Source organism: Monodon monoceros, unplaced genomic scaffold (genome assembly GCF_005190385.1).
Source record: "Monodon monoceros isolate NGI ecotype Baffin Bay Population unplaced genomic scaffold, NGI_Narwhal_1 Super_Scaffold_7, whole genome shotgun sequence".
Classification (NCBI taxonomy): domain Eukaryota; kingdom Metazoa; phylum Chordata; class Mammalia; order Artiodactyla; family Monodontidae; genus Monodon; species Monodon monoceros.
This window is the reverse complement of record NW_021703784.1, coordinates 14,872,983-14,889,484: the sequence shown is the minus strand read 5'-3', so window position 1 is coordinate 14,889,484 and position 16,502 is coordinate 14,872,983. Positions and strand designations below refer to the sequence as shown.

The 16,502-nt window shown below is 39.5% G+C and overlaps 1 protein-coding gene across 4 annotated transcripts in view; it reads left to right on the top strand.

Annotated features, from left to right (window-relative positions):
- The window catches only part of RNF214 (ring finger protein 214), a 47,905-nt gene extending 32,654 nt beyond the window's left edge, over positions 1 to 15,251 (top strand). For 2 of the 4 annotated variants that reach the window (XM_029207496.1, XM_029207498.1), the window contains exons 7-15: positions 10,811 to 10,907; positions 11,134 to 11,222; positions 11,812 to 11,902; positions 12,106 to 12,204; positions 12,403 to 12,779; positions 12,914 to 13,046; positions 13,261 to 13,365; positions 13,641 to 13,736; positions 14,658 to 15,251. In XM_029207496.1, coding sequence (XP_029063329.1) covers positions 10,811 to 10,907; positions 11,134 to 11,222; positions 11,812 to 11,902; positions 12,106 to 12,204; positions 12,403 to 12,779; positions 12,914 to 13,046; positions 13,261 to 13,365; positions 13,641 to 13,736; positions 14,658 to 14,723 — 1,153 coding nt within the window. In that variant the 3' untranslated portion in view covers positions 14,724 to 15,251. Of the gene's footprint in view, positions 1 to 10,810; positions 10,908 to 11,133; positions 11,223 to 11,811; positions 11,903 to 12,105; positions 12,205 to 12,402; positions 12,780 to 12,913; positions 13,047 to 13,260; positions 13,366 to 13,640; positions 13,737 to 14,657 lie in introns of those variants that run through there. The other 2 variants (XR_003791387.1, XR_003791386.1) reach the window with 2 other exon arrangements.
- The last annotated feature ends 1,251 nt before the right edge of the window (positions 15,252 to 16,502 follow it).

The window sequence follows — 16,502 nt, the reverse complement described above, 5'->3', positions numbered from 1 at the left end:
TCCCATTCAGTAGGTTGTCTTTTCATTTTGTCGGTGGTTTCCTTTGCCATGCAAAAGCTTTTAAATTTAATTAGGTCCCATTTGTTTATTTTTGCTTTTATTTCCTTTACTTAGTAGATGAATCCAAAAAAATATATTACTGCAGTTGATGTCATACAGTGTTCTACCTGTGTTTTCCTCTAGGACAGTGGTCCCCAACCTTTTTGGTACCAGGGACCAGTTTCATGGAAGACATTTTGTCCATTGGGGTGGGGGGGATGGTTCAGGTAGTAATGAGAGCGATGGGGAATGGCAGATGAAGCTTCACTCGCTCACCCACTGCTCACCTCCTGCTATGTGGCCCGGTTCCTAACAGGCCATGGACCAGTAGCAGGCTGCAGACCAGGGGTTGGGGACCCCTGCGTGAGTAGTTTTATAGTATCTGGTCTTACATTTAGGTCTTTAACCCATTTTGAGTTTGTTTTTGTATGTGGTGTTAGAGAATGTTCTTATTTCATTCTTTTACATGTAGCTGTCCAGTTTTCCCAGCACCACTTATTGATGAGAATGTCTTTTCTTTATTGTATATTCTTGCCTCCTTTGTCATAGATTAATTGACCATAATTGTGTGAGTTTATTTCTGGGCTCTCTATCCAGTTGCATTGATCTATGGGTCTGTTTTTGTGCCAGTACCATACTGTTTTGATTACTGTAGGCTTGTAGTATAGTCTGAAGTCAGGGAGTGTGATTCCTCCAGCTCTGACCTTCTTTTTCAAAATTGTTTTAGCTATTCAGTGTCTTTTGTGTTTCCATACAAATTTTAAATTTATTTGTTCTAGTTCTGTGAAAAATGCCCTTGGTATTTTGATAGAGATTGCATTGAATCTGTAGATTGCCTTGGGTAGTATTGTCATTTTAACAGTATTGATTCTTCCAATCCAAAAACACGGTGTATCTTTCTATCTGTGTTTTCTTCATTTTCTTTCATCAGTGTCTTATAGTTTTTGGAGTACAGGTCTTTTGCTTCCTTGGGTAGGTTTATTCCTAGGTATTTTATTCTTTTTGATGTGATGGTAATAAATGGAATTGTTTCCTTAATTTCTCTTTCTGATATTTCCTTGTTAGTGAATAGAAATGGAACAGATTTCTATATATTAAGTTTGTATCCTGCAACTTTACCAAATTCATTGATAAGCTCTAGTAGCTTTCTGGTGGCATCTTTAGGATTTTCTGCAAACAGTGACATCTGCAAACAGTGACAGTTTCACTCCTTCCTTTCCAATTTGAATTTCTTTTATTTCCAAAAATTTAAATTTTGATGATGTCCAGTTTACCAGTTTTTTCTTTTGTGGTTCCTGCATTTTGTGTCCCAAGAAATCTTTGCCTAATCGGAAAAAAGAAAAAATCAGTTTAGTTAGAAGAATGACATTGTTTACATTTTTGTAAGCCTCTTTAATGGAAGAAGCTTAATCCTCCTATCTACCTCTGCATATAATCTCCTGCAATATGTTGTTTTGGTTAAAGTACAGGAAGAAAATCTAGTGATATGCAGGTATGCAGTTGGAAAAGCAAGGAGTATTTTAATAGACATTTTAGATAACTGTGAATATTCTTCTTTGACAGTGCTCCAAAACTTGACAGCTGATAGTTTCTTAAAGTTTCATTGCATCGTGGAAACTGAAACCACTTCAGTGATTTTGTACTGTTTTATTAAAATTAATTGTCTTAACTTGCACTTTGAGTGGATCTTTTAACTGTGTTGGCTAGGGAAGGAAAACCTTTTCCCTCTATCCTAGTAGCTTCAATTTCTGAGGCTGTGAATTAACCTGACAAAGGACAGAGTAAGGAGAAAAAACCCAGTTTATGCATGCAACATGCATGTAGTGAAAGAATTCAGCAATGAGTAGCTCAAAGGAATAGTTAGAATCTGGGGCTTATGGGAGAACAAATGACTTCTTAAAAGTGGGGGAGAAAGGACACTTTCTGGACTTTTGGAAGGATAAATGGGTTTTCAGGAGAACAAGCAGGAGTTTAAATTTGTGATAATATTTATATGTACAGGTATGAATAGTTTTTCTGTCTCCTTCAGGGCCGTAAAATTCCACTGGAGAAGAGATTTAGGGTAGGTTTTATTCACATTCTTTCTTCTGGGAGTAGCTCTGCCCTGACGAGGTGTTTAGGACAGCCTTATTTCCCAGAAATTGCTGCTGTTAGCTAGAGAAAGCTCTGAGAAGGCTTTCTTTCCTGTGTCTGTTGAATCTCAAATGTTTTCATCTTTTTGTTGTTGTTTCACTTTATTTTTTATTTTTTTGGCCGCGTTGGGTCTTTGTTGCTCTGTGCAGGCTTTCTCTAGTTGTGGCGATTGGAGGCTACTCTTCATTGCGTTGCGCGGGCTTCTCATTGCGGTGGCTTCTCTTGTGGTGGAGCACAGGCTCTAGGTGTGTGGGCTTCAGTAGTTACAGCACGTGGGCTCAGTAGTTGCGGCACACGGACTTTAGGGCACAGGCTCAGTAGTTGTGGTGCACGGGCTTAGTTGCTCCGCGGCATGTGGGATCTTCCCAGACCAGGGATCAAATCTGTGTCCCCTGCATTGGCAGGCAGATTCTTAACCACTGTGCCACCCTGGAAGTCCACAAGTATTTTCATCTTAAAATAATCTTTATACCAATTCGTGGGTTCCAAGTGGGCCCTATCGTTGATTTGGTAAAACAATGCATTGATAATTTGGAAAATATTGCTTCAGAGTTATGCAGCTCTTCCAAGTGTTGATACATTTTATTATACAATGTTTAAAGAATCACATTTGTTGGGACTTCCTTGATGGTCCAGTGGTTAAGACTCCTTGCTGTCAATGCAGGGGGTACAGGTTCGATCCCTAGGGGAACTAAAGTCCCGCATGCCGCATGGTGTGGCCCAAAAAAGAAAAAGAAAGAAGAATCACATTTGTTTATATCACTGTGGATCTCATCAGAATAGTCTTTAAGTAATGGGAAGCCTTCAAGCTCCCAGTGGCCCATGCAGACTTTCCAAAATTCTAATTTTTGCCTGAAAGCTCAAATGTTATTGTTGGCAACAAACACTGTCAGTTGTTTTCTTTGAAATGACAAGAGTAATTTGTTCATTTTCAAGAACGTGTCTGCTAAGTACTCAAATTCAAATAGCCATAGTTTCTCGGTTGTTCTTTTAAGTAAAATTGATTTTACATGAAAAAAGAGGCTAGTTCAAGTTTCAACTCAAACAGTCTCACGTGTGCTTTTCCTCAAGACAGCCATTGTATTTTGGCATGTAGCATTTCATAAACAGAATATTAACAGTTATGTATTTAAGGGTTGAAATTTAATAGGATTATTACTTTTGATGGCTTCATCAAGGGCATCTTGAAGTAAAAGTGCCCCCCACTCCCAACTGCAAGTGTGTGGCAGTAAAGAATACAATGACTAGTAGTATAATTTTGATGCCACTGCCTTCATTTGTGTATGGTGCCAATATTTGTATCCACTATAATTTTCATACAAGTAGGAGCAGTGCAAGTATCAACACAATTGTTCTCAGATAAACCATGAGATTCAAAAGAGTTATTCATCTTGGATTAGGTCAGCATCACTTGTGTTTGTTGCCAGGAATTCATACACGACATCATCTTCAGTGTTTAGTTGGTGCCAATGCTAGATGAATGTAAACAAAATAGCAGGGCTAGTCTTGTCTGTGGATTCGTCTATTTGTAAAGTAAAATTACAATTCTGCAGATGAGTTATTAACCAAGTCTTCAGATTTGCAGCAAAATCTTTAATTTGGTGAATTAATATATCATTAAAAAAGGGGTACTGCCATGATTTATTTTACTGACTTCATTCAGCAGGCATATAGCAATGTCACCTGTACCAAGTCGTGCTTCTCCAGTTAAGGAAGTACAGTAACTTACCCTAAGATGCTTCAGTGGCTTTTTCATTTCTAGCTTGAAAGGTGTTAACAATTTTTAAGACTTGTAAAGAATTCATCACATCTGCATTTAAAATATTCAACTACTTTTTCTTTAAATTCTGAATGATTGATCTCAAAATGTCACTATAACTTAACTGGCATAATATAATTAGAAAATGTTGTGTTGCCTAAGATACAGTAAGATAAATTATTAACATCTATAAAGTCAAGAGAAAGATGACTCTCGTCACACTTTGGTTTCTTATTTACAATTTTGCCTAGTTTTTTTGGAGTAGATTCTTCCTTTCCATGAGTCAGATAACTCTAGGCCAGTTGCATCTTTTTTAGTATCTTTAAATGTATGTATTGCAACTGTGGGTTGAAAAAGTAAGTCTTCTAATCTCCCTGTTTGGAGTCAATGATTCATTCTTAAATGTAAATGAAAAATTACAAATAAATTTTCTTTTATTTTAGAAAAAATTAAATTCTAAAATAGTACATTTTAGATATAATTTAAAAATTGAGAAGAGTTTTCCAAAAGTTTTTGAAGTGTTATTGTAAAACAAAATAACAAAAAGTACTTGTTTCTACCTGATGTGTGAACTTTGAAATTTTACAGTAATGATTTATTGGATAGTAATGAGATTATAGTAAGTATAACTAAAGATAGCTGTAAGAGCACAAACAGAAGTACTGAGAAGGAAAATACCTTAAATTATACCCTAAACCTACTACCTTAAAAAATGCCAGAAAACGTTAGAATACAGAAGCATATATTCCACTAGCCATCAGAGTGATGATCTCATTACACTTTGTGTAGTCTCAGGGAAACTCCACTGTAGACTCATGAAAGAATGAGAGTGAAAAAGGCAAATGAATTTAGTGTTATTATGAAACTAATTTTGCTTCATAGACCAGGCCCTCAAAGGGTTTTGGGGACCATGGACTGTGTTTTGCAAACTGCTGTTCTAGATTATTTCTTCCATACCTAGGGCTTCTACTACTATCTCTGCTAGTGACACTCTCATCTGTATCCCAGCCCAGACTACTTATATATCCCTTGCCTGCTGAACTGCCTAGACTATTTCCTCTGCTTGGTGCTCTTGTTTCTCTTTGGCATTTGCATATGCTGTTTGATCTGCCTAGAATTTCCTGTTTCTTTTGTTCACTTGGAAAGTTACTGAATTGTGAGCTGCCTGGGGGCAGGAACTAGGCATCTTTATATCCCCAGCTTTTAGCAGAAATGTGTAGCACATTGTAGGCTGCTTAGTAGATGTTGAGTTAAATTGAATCAAGGAAGAACTCTAGCCTCATAAACAAAAACTTTGCAGTACATCTCAGGGTAAAGTTTTTTGTCTGATCTCATTCATTCTATTGGGTTGGCCAGAAAGTTCCTTTGGTTTTTAAATAAAAATAAAGGACACATTTTTCATTTTCACCAAGAACTTTATTGAACAACATATTCACACTTTTGGTCCACTACCTTCTGCCATTTTTCAGGCAACTTCATAATTCCATCTTCTCAAAACTTTTTATCTTTTTGAGCAAAGAACTGGTCCAGGTACCTTTTAGTCTTCCAAGGAATTGAAATTTTTTCCATTAAGAGAATTTTGTAAAGACTGAAATAAATGGAAATCCGAAGGTACAATGTCTGGTGAATATGGTAGATGAATCAGAACTTCCCAGCCAAGCTGTAACGGTTTTTGCTTGGTCATCAAAGAAACAAGCAGTCTTGCGTTATCCTGATGGAAGATTATGTGTTCTCTGTTGACTAATTCTGGACACTTTTCATCGAGTGCTGCTTTCAGTTGGTCTAATTGGGAGCAGTACTTGCTGGAATTAATCGTTTGGTTTTCCAGAAGGAGCTCAAAATAGAGGACCCTTCCAATCCCACCATATGCACAACATCACCTTCTTTGGATGAAGACCGGTCTTTGATGTGGTTGGTGGTGGTTCATTTCACTTGCCCCACGATCTCTTCCATTCCACCTTATTGTACAGTATCCACTTTTCATCACCTGTCACAATTTGTTTTAAAAATGGAACGTTTTTGTTACGTTTAAGTAGAGAATCACATGTGGAAATATGGTCAAGAGGTTTTTTTCTGCTTAACTTACGTGGAACCCAAATACCAAAGTGATTAACATAACCAATGATGTGGTGCAAAAATCATTTGGTGCGAATGATTTTCAGCGCTTGATTTGGATATTTTGAGTATGTCGGCTCTCTCACGAGTGGTATAACATTGATTGTTCTCAATTAATGTCTTGATTTGATCGCTATCCGCTTCACCTGGTCTACCCAGCCGGAGCATCATCCAGTGAGAAATCTCCAGCATGAAACTTTGCAAACTGCTTTTGACACGTTCAATCAGTCACAGCACCTTCTCCATACACTGCACAAGTCTTTTTTTGGGTTTCAGTTGTGTTTTTACCTTTCTTGAAATAATAAAGCATAATATGCCGAAAATGTTGCTTTTTTTCTTCCATCTTCAGTATTAAAATGGCTACACAAAAATTCACCAATTTTGATAAGTTTTTTTTTAAAACGCATGCTGATATGACAGCAGTCACAATACAGCCTAACAAAATTATCTCGAATGAAGTTAAAGACAGCTAAGCGCTACTGGACCCATCTTACGGAAAAAACCAAATAAACTTTTTGGCCCACCCAATATATTGGTTTGTATTAGCTTCAGTTCAGAGAAAAGAATTTCATAACCTACCTCAAATTCAGGACGGCCAACTCCTATCTATATTAACGCATCCACCAGTATTTGTTTTGTTTCCTTTTGCCTTGTTTAGAGTATAATATATTCTGAAAGGAAGGTATTTCGGCTGAGGACTCAACATCTTAATTTTTAGTTCTGTCTTTGTTGAGAATATTTCACAAGACACTTATCACCTGCTTCTCTGCATTAAAATCACCTGATTGCTGCCACCACTTTTGGTGGAAAAAATGTATTCACATATTTTAGTTTCTCTAACATCCAAATGATAACTAACATTTCTTAAGTTCTTACTATATGGCAGAGACTGTCCTATATGTTCTGCATGTATTAACTCATTTAACCTGCATAATAGCTCTGTATGAGAGGTAGATTATTTTATTATCCCCATTTTTCTTTAGGAAAATTAGGCAAAGGTTAAGTAACTTGCCAATGGTTGCACAGATAGTAGATAGTAATAGTCTGGGTTTGAACTGTGAGTTTAGTTTGGCTCCAGAAGCTGTGCTTTTAACTGCTGTGAGAAGCTTCCTCTCAAATCTAATTACTTTTATCATTAACCTCTGTTAGTACACATGCACAGATAGATGCTCATTATAATATTTATAATTGTGAAATTGAAAATAAGAGAATACCTAAGTCAATAATGGGATATATGTACAATGGATAGTTATTTAAAAATCACAGTTTTGAAGAATACTTAATGATATGGAAAAATACATTAGGATGAAAAAGTAAGATAAAAACCACAGTTTTTGTTTGAAAAGCGTATATAATGGATTTATATGTTACATATGCATATATAAATATACAAATTTATTTTAAAAGACTGAAAAGAAGTATAATAATGATTTTTTTGTGGGTAGAGCAATTGTAATTGTAGAGCAATTTGTTGGATGCTTCCCATGGGCTAGGCACCATATTAAATTCTTCATGTGTGTTTTCTCAGTGAACTCTCCCGTCAGTCGCATGATGTAGGTCCTACTCGTTTCTCAGATGAAGAAACTGAGGCCTAGAAAGATTAAGTAACTTGTCAAGGGTCATACAACCAGTAGGTAGAAGAGTTGGGACCTCTGTATTAGGCTCTTTCTGGTTTTTTTTTTTAAATTGAAGTATTGTTGGCTTACAATGTTGTGTTAGTTTCTGGTGTACAGCAAAGTGATTCAGTTTTACGTGTGTGTGTGTGTGTGTGTGTGTGTGTATGGGTATTCTTTTTCAGATTCTTTTCCATTATATATTATTACAAGATATTGAATATAATTCTCTGTGCTATACAGTAGGACCTTGTTTAACTATTTTATATAAAGTAGTATGTATCTGTTAATCCCAAGCTCCCAATTTATCCCTCCCTCCCCCTTTCCCCTTTGGTAACCATAAGTTTATTTTCTATGTCTGTGAGTTTGTTTCTGTTTTGTAAATAAGTTCATTTGTATCTTTTTTTTTTTAGCTTTTTATCACATATAAGTGATATCATACAATATTTGCCTTTCTCTGTCTGACTTACTGCACTTAGTGTGGTAATCTCTAGGTCCATCCATGTTGCTGCAAATGGCATTATTTCATTCTTTTTTATGACTGCGTAATATCGTGTGTGTGTGTGTGTGTGTGTGTGTGTGTATACACATCTTCTTTATCCATTCATCTGTCAGTGGACACTTAGGTTGCTTCCATGTCTTGGCTATTGTAAATAGTGCTGCTATGAACATTGGGGTGCATTTTTTTTTGTTTTTTTATATTTATTTATTTACTTTTGGCTGCATTGGGTCTTCGTTGCCATGAGCAGGCTTTCTCTAGTTGCAGAGAGCGGGGGCTACTCTTTGTTGCAGTGCGTGGGCTTCTCACTGCGGTGGCTTCCCTTGTTGCAGAGTGCAGGCTCTAGGTGCACGGGCTTCAGTAGTTGTGGCACGTGGGCTCAGTAGTTGTGGCTCGCAGGCTCAGTAGTTGTGGTGCACAGGCCTAGTTGCTCTGCAGCATGTGGGATCTTCCCAAACCAGGGCTTAAATCTGTGTCCCCTGCATTGGCAGGCGGACTCTTAACCACTGTGCTACCAGGGAAGCCCCTGCATGTATTTTTTTGAATTAGTAGACTCTTTCTGTTTTGTATTTTCTAAACTTTTTATAATTTGTATTATTTACATGATGAAAAGCAAAATTAATTTTTTAAATTATGCAGACGTATTGGGACAAGTCAGACTTGTACAGTCTGGTAGGATTTATTCATTGGAACCATTGATTCTTTAAACTAGCTAAGCAAAATAACAGAAGCATGGGACTTGAAAGAAATTAGGCCAAGCATTTAAAGAGTTAAAACATACTCAGTGGTTTCTATTATATCAAGGATTTTTTGGGCATCTACTATGGGCAACTGATTTTTTTTTTTCTAGCATGGGTTGCAGTTAGTACCCCTTAGTGAAGTGAAATCTTTTACGTATCTTACAGGCTAGTGAACGTATGGTAAGGCTGACCATTTTTATGACTGTTTAAGAATTCCTTAACCATTTTTGTTGTGGTTGCTAGTAGTTCCTTTTGTCTTGTTGGATCCCAAGGATACAGATGTTGCCAGATGCCCAAAGAAGAAGATTTTTCTGTGTGTGAATTTGTGGGATGTCCCTCGTGGACGTGGCAGTATTTTTCTAATATAATTGTAATCCCTAGTTGATAAATGAATTTAATGAAAGTTAGAGGTGTTCGATGAACACCGATAGTCTTTAAGAACAGCATCATTCACAGAAAGCAGCAGCCATGTTTTCCTACAATCATCCCATCGTCACAGAGTGTCTAGTAGGCTAAATGGACCGCTGATTGACCCCACAACGTATATCACATATTCTTATGGTAAGAGGATTCTGACTCCTCATATATTTTTTCACTTGAGAAATATGTGCTGTATTAGGAAAATACATCTACTTATAAACCTTTGTCTAAAGAACTGTTAGAGAAAGGAAAAATAAAAGAACTATTAGAGAATTCTTCCTCTGGCAGGAAGTTTATTTGGAGAGGACAACACATGCAGATGAAGGAAGAATATGCCCTCCTAGTTGTATCTATTACATGAGTTGACCTTGTCAGCAGAGGGCCAGACGGATGTTAGTGAATCAATAAATGAATGTGTTTGTAAGAGACACACAGACATACACACTTGTACTTTATGAAATAGCTAGCCAGGGGTGTGTGGAGAGCTGGGCAATGAAAAAAGGGACCTGAAACACTTACGTTAAGTGGATTTTTTCCTTTCATATTATATTTAAGGTTACTAAAAAAACCAGAAGATGAATAAAATTATTTCTCTCACTGTAGAAAAGTGGGAACATTTTTCTTAAGACAGAATCCTTCCCAATCTTTTCTTCTTATTTTCACCTTTTAGAAATTAAGTGAAAATAATGTACACATTTCCATACTATTCTGTCCACCGATCTGGGTAATCCTGTTGCTTTCAGCTATGTAACTCATTACATTACAGTCAAGTGTAATACAGGGAAATTCTTCTGCCGGTTCTGTTCCTTTGTTGGCATCTTCAGTCCTGAGTAGAATGATCAACCACCCCACATCCGGGGAAATCCCTCATTCCTGGGCAAACTGGGGCAGTTAGTCACCCTAATCCTAAGGGTGTATATTACACTCTAGGGATGGGGCTGGGGAGCTGGTGTAAGAATGAAGGAAACTGATGGAAAGGAAAAGTCCTGAGGTATGAAGACAACATTTTTTCCTTTTGAAGAATGTTTACTATAGCTAAGGAAGTGTGAAAATCAGTAAGCCAGTATCTGTGTGGTTAGTAGTGAATTAGTGATTGCTGCCTTAGGGATAAGTATTTTGGGTTTAGTCCTGCATTCTTCAGTACCCATACCAAAAGACAAGGAGTCAGAGGAATGCCATTTTGATTTGAGCACTCCTGGATCATAGAAGAACATTCTGCCTTCAGTGGGTTTTGGTTCTAAGTATGCACTTTGTTCTGGGTAACTTTATTTTAGCAAATGGAGATGTGAACATTTTTACTTTCAAATATAGGGTGATTATGCAATTTCAGACCACTTTAAACATAATTTGTATATATCTATACTTAATACTTAGAGTAACACTTCCTCTAACATACTAGGTAGACCAGTTTCAGGTTTTAATTTTGCCTTGGTGTTCCTTAGCAAGCTTGTCTTTCTCTCCTAAGTCTTGTTCTTGGTTTCTTACCTTACAGAGAAGTGTGGGAAATGGAACTGGATAGACTCAAGAATCAAGATGGTGAAATAAATCGGAACATTATGGAAGAGACAGAACGTGCCTGGAAGGCAGAGGTGAGAATAGCCGCTATGTTGAAGCTATGTTGAAGGTTTTGATTTTGGGCTTCCAGATGGTGTGTACTTTTGGTATAGCATCAATACTGTACACTAAGCTATTTAAGTATTATACCGTAGAGCCACTAAGCATTGTTTTAACTATCTAAGGGTAGCTTTGTGTATGTAAAATTAATAAAGTGTGTGTGTGTGTGTTTGTGTGTATGTGTGTGTATGGTTTCCTTAGATCTTATCACTAGAGAGTCGGAAAGAGTTGTTGGTATTGAAACTAGAAGAAGCAGAAAAAGAGGCAGAACTGCACCTTACTTACCTCAAGTAAGTACCTTCCATTTCTAGGGTCTTAATGGCCCTGCAGTTTTGTGTTTTGGAGGCATTTCTTTTTAGGTTTTGAAACCCTGGGCCAGCTAGTCTGGCACTTATTCTGTCTTCACGGGGAGTCATCTCTGTGTGATAGTGATTTGTTCAGTGATTTCTCTTCCCATACTCTAGACTTCCTCACTCTCTGACTCTTCCCTTTCTACAGTCTTATAGTTTTGTACTTTTTATTGTATTATTTCCAATTGGATAAACAGTATCTCTTATGCTGTCAAGCATAACAAATGTCTTCGGAGATTTGTTTCTTATACAGTCATTTCTCCTCTTTCTGCCGTGAAATTTGGAGGACCCCCGTGGCATTTTCAGCCAGACAAGAGCCCTCTCTCTGTGGTTGGTCCGCTTTCTCCAATACTTGTTTGGCAAGATGCTGGAGTTAAAGTGAGGCAAACGGCTTAGAACCTTGACCTTCTCCTGCACATGCTCCGACCTCTTCTTTCCAGGCCCATTAGCCAGCTACTGTTCTGCTATCTCAGAGAGTTAGGAATTGGGTTTTCTTTAATTCTGTAAATTACTGTTGGTTTCTTGAAAGGTCAACTCCCCCAACATTAGAGACAGTTCGTTCCAAACAGGAGTGGGAGACAAGACTGAATGGAGTTCGGATAATGAAAAAGAATGTTCGGGTAAGTGTAGTGATGCGTGATCATTGAGTCAGAGTTAATCTGTGCTTAAACACTTCTGGCGATAGGGAAGGACCTTTTGCATTGCCCTTAGGGCCTGTCCTACTACTCCTCTTGCTTTCCTGATATAGGATGGTGCTCTCTTTTTAGGCAGGCTCATTCTGCTTAGCAGTAAAGGATAATTCTTGCTTTTCTCTCTTTTCTAGGACCAATTTAATAGTCATATCCAGCTAGTGAGGAATGGAGCCAAGCTGAGCAGCCTTCCTCAGATCCCGACTCCCACTTTGCCTCCACCCCCATCAGAGGTAAGAGCGCTGGCTTTGGGGAGTCTACCTTTGTGTGTTGGTGGCAGAGCCTAGAGTCTTTCACTTGTTCTTTTTATGAAGATATCGGGACCATCCTTATTTGGTACAAGAAACAGTTGCTCACTGATTTCTGCTCCAGTCTCCTAAACTTTCATTTTCTTTCTCTCCCACTTGTCTTCCACCTCGTCCCCTCTGCAGACAGACTTCATGCTTCAGGTGTTTCAACCCAGTCCCTCTCTGGCTCCTCGGATGCCTTTCTCCATTGGGCAGGTCACAATGCCCATGGTTATGCCCAGTGCAGATCCCCGTTCCTTGTCTTTCCCGATCCTGAACCCTGCCCTTTCCCAGCCCAACCAGCCTTCCCCACCCCTTCCTGGCTCCCATGGGAGAAATAGCCCTGGCTTGGGTTCCCTTGTCGGCCCCCATGGTCCACACGTGCCCCCTGCCGCCTCCATCCCACCTCCCCCAGGCTTGGGTGGTGTTAAGGCTTCTACTGAAACTACCCGGCCCCAACCAGTAGACAAACTGGAAAAGATTCTGGAGAAGCTGCTGACTCGGTTTCCACAATGCAATAAGTAAGTATCTTTAAGGATTAATTTTAAAAGTGTTTTTCAGAGAAATGTTTATGGGTTAAAGTAGGAGAGGTTTCTTAGATACTCCTCATGAGTGTAGTCTAGAATCTCTCCCCCTCAACACTTTTCTTCCTTAGGGCCCAGATGACCAACATCCTTCAGCAGATCAAGACAGCACGCACCACCATGGCGGGCCTGACCATGGAGGAGCTGATCCAGCTGGTAGCTGCGCGACTGGCAGAGCACGAGCGGGTGGCAGCAAGTACTCAGGTAAGAAAAGCTACTTGGCGGAGAACTCAGACCTGCTGAGATGTTGGGGAAGAGGTAGATTTCAGAAATATTTGGGGTGGGAAGAAGCATTGCAGCCAGGGGTATCTGGCCTGCTTTCTTCCTTTGCTGCGCTGGGAAATGAATGACTTCTCTTTGTTAAATGCCCTGTTTCTCAGATGTTCCTCCCTCACTGTGACAACGTTTCTGCCCACAGCCCCTTGGTCGGATCCGGGCCCTGTTCCCTGCTCCATTGGCCCAAATCAGTACCCCAATGTTCTTGCCTTCTGCCCAAGTTTCATATCCTGGGAGGTCTTCACATGTAAGACTCTATTCTTTGAAAACTGGGATGTGGAGAAGCTGGGGGTGAGGAGGGAGTGGGTTTATACGTGGAGCGCAGGAAGAAGCCATCATCTCCTCAGCTGGGTTGTCGACAGCCCCAGCTGGGAAAATGCAGGTACTCTGTATTGGAACTTTTCTTTCTTTTGGTGTAAAATCTTTTTGCTACATGGAAAGAGTAGATGGAATCATGGGCATATAAGGCAAGGAGGCCCAGAGGTTCCTTACTCTTTTGACTGTCCCTCCTCTGCTGTACAGGCTCCAGCCACCTGTAAACTGTGTCTAATGTGCCAGAAACTTGTCCAGCCCAGTGAGCTGCACCCAATGGCATGCACCCATGTGCTGCACAAGGAGGTGGGTGCTGCATGCCTTCCTCTTTTTTCCACTCTTTCTTTTTGACAGCTGAGGTAGTTTAATTTTCTTGAACATTGTACAGTGTTGACGCTCATCATTAATATCTAAACCTAAGGTTTCAGTAAACCGTGGCTGAAATATCAGCAAAATTCAGAATAATGGCAGCTGGGCTCTCCCAGCTTCCTTCTGCCCCATTCCCTGTAGGGGACTGGACTGGGTAAACAGTTCATACTAGAACACCGATAGTCGCTGCCTTGGAAAATTGACAATAAGATACACATATCTAACCATTGTTTCAGATGTACCATTGCCAAGAGACTTTGCTTAGATGAGAGGAATGGAATAGGGAACCTGAATATGAGATTAGTAACTCCATTAATAAAATAGTTGGAAGGCTGACCTATTAGAGATTAGCTTCACACACTGACAAGTTATTCCTGTCTTTTATGATGGTACCGGACAGAGTTAAATCTCTTAGCACCAGGGATGATTTTTTTTTTTTTTTTTTACTATTTTGTTTTGTTCATTTTGTTTTTCTAAGAGGTAGAAACTGAATTTATATCTAAATTCTTGGTAAGGGAAAATCCTGAATCAGATTTGAGGGCAATGGGTATTAGGAGATGGAAGCTCATCTCAGGCTAAATAGACGGCAAGAAGGAGCAAGCCTGTAGACAGTCAGCAGAAAGCAGCTTCTCACTGTTATTAGCTGATTGTTAATGTTCCCTGTAAAACAAGATCAGGTTCACCTGCTCTGAAGACTCTTCTGGTGGTAAAAGCCAGTGAAGCAGCCCTTCTAGTCCCCCAGTGAGCTTTTCTGACTCAGTAAACATCCCTTAGACCTGTTGAACCTTAACAGCACTCTCTCCCCTCCTTCCCTCCGTCTTTCTGATGAACCTGAGGTATGTCTTTCTTTCTTTCCAGTGTATCAAATTCTGGGCCCAGACCAACACAAATGACACTTGTCCCTTTTGTCCAACTCTTAAATGACGGACCTGACTGGGGAGGAAGAAGAGGAGAAACTGATGTGAACAGGAAGCGCGGGTTCAAGATTTCTAAAACTCTATATTTATACAGTGACATATACTCATGCCATGTACATTTTTATTATACAGGTAATGTGTGTATAGAAAGTCTGTATCCAGATGTTCGTAAATGAAAGTATGTATATTATGCAGAAATGGTCTGTCCCCCTCACCTTTCAATTCCTCTGGGGGAAGCAGATTGTAGGTAAGATGGTATTTAATTTGGCCTTGAAATTATGATATTTCTGCCTAGGGCTGTTTTCAGATGCAATATAAAAACCATCTAGGAAGCTGCTCTTGCTCTAAGGCCACCCTGCTCTGATTTGGCTCAGCCTCTAGTCCATTTTCTTAAGGCTTATGTACGCCGATTTGAACCCTGGTGCTCACCTGCTGTCCAGCCAGATGCCTTGCTTATTGAAAGCCTCCGGAAGCCTCAGTGCTATTCTAGCCCCTCTACTCCAAATGGAGAAAATGAGACTGATTGAGGAAAAAATATATAACCCTGATAGTTTGATTTTTCGTTGAACATTTTACTGTGTTAACACTCATTATTTGTACATAGACATTAGGTTTACAGAATAGTCTGTTTACATCAGCAAAATTCACAGTCCAAGAATAACAACATAACCAGGTCCCGTTTCCCCCATGCCTCCACAAACTTCTGTCCACCCTACTTCCTGGATAGTCATCTCTTTAGAAACTAGCATAGCCCACAGGTCTTTCCTGGGCCAAGCCATCCCTTTCCACCACTGACTTGGCTTCTGATCAAGCTTTCACAGACCAACCTTGTGAAGTCCTCACCGCTTCCCCTTCACTTCTGGTCTTCTAGTCTAGCTATCTCCCCTCCCCTTGAAGGTTAAGGCAGTTGGTTCACAACCAAGTTGTTTGGTGACCTTGGGTGAGTTCCATGCAGGCACTGGGGTGAGGAGATGTCTGTGCAAAATTCCTTTCAAGATGATCTTGGGATATGGGTTTGAATTTTTGAAGCAAGAAAGCTATGGGGGACATGCTTCCTGTCCTGGGACAAATGGAGACCAAAGTGCTATGAAGAAGGGAGGTTAGATTTCAGGTTTATAAGTCACTTGTTCTATGGGTAGCTGTCTGGAGCGAGGTCATTTTTCCACCTCTGCTTATTGAGCACTTCCAGTTTCTAGGTTTATACCTGGGAAAGCTGCGTTTCTATTAGAGCTTTGAATCCTTTCCTGTCGCTTTATCTTTACTCCTAATGGAAATGGCTTCAGCTCCCTTCTCTTTTGGAATTAAACAAGTAAAAATTAAGCAGTAATAAAAAAAATTAGCTCCAGGAAAGGATATTATTATATTACCAACAGGTGAATTTTTCCCATTCTGGGACCTGGAAATGCTTACTCGCACTAGTAGTACATATGAGGGTAGCAAAGATTTTTCCTTTCAGAGCCAAATAATTCTCTCCTCTCTGTTTATGTTACTCTTCCTTGTCTTTCATCCTTGCCTATCAGCTCATGAACATACTCTTTCTCTTCTCTGGTCTTACTTGTCCCGGTTTATTGACTGGCAACAGTGTAAGGAAATGGATTTCCTGGATCTCCTTGGCATCTTGTAGGGTGATGGAAATGGCCTGAGTACTCCCCACTGTAGAGGTCAGATGACCCACTTTCTTTGGTTAATGAAATATTAATGACTCTAGTTTGGTAGCCATCATGAACAGGGAATGTGGCAAAATGGAAGACCAGTTCCTTTGTTCTTTTCATTTGGTGGGGGGGGG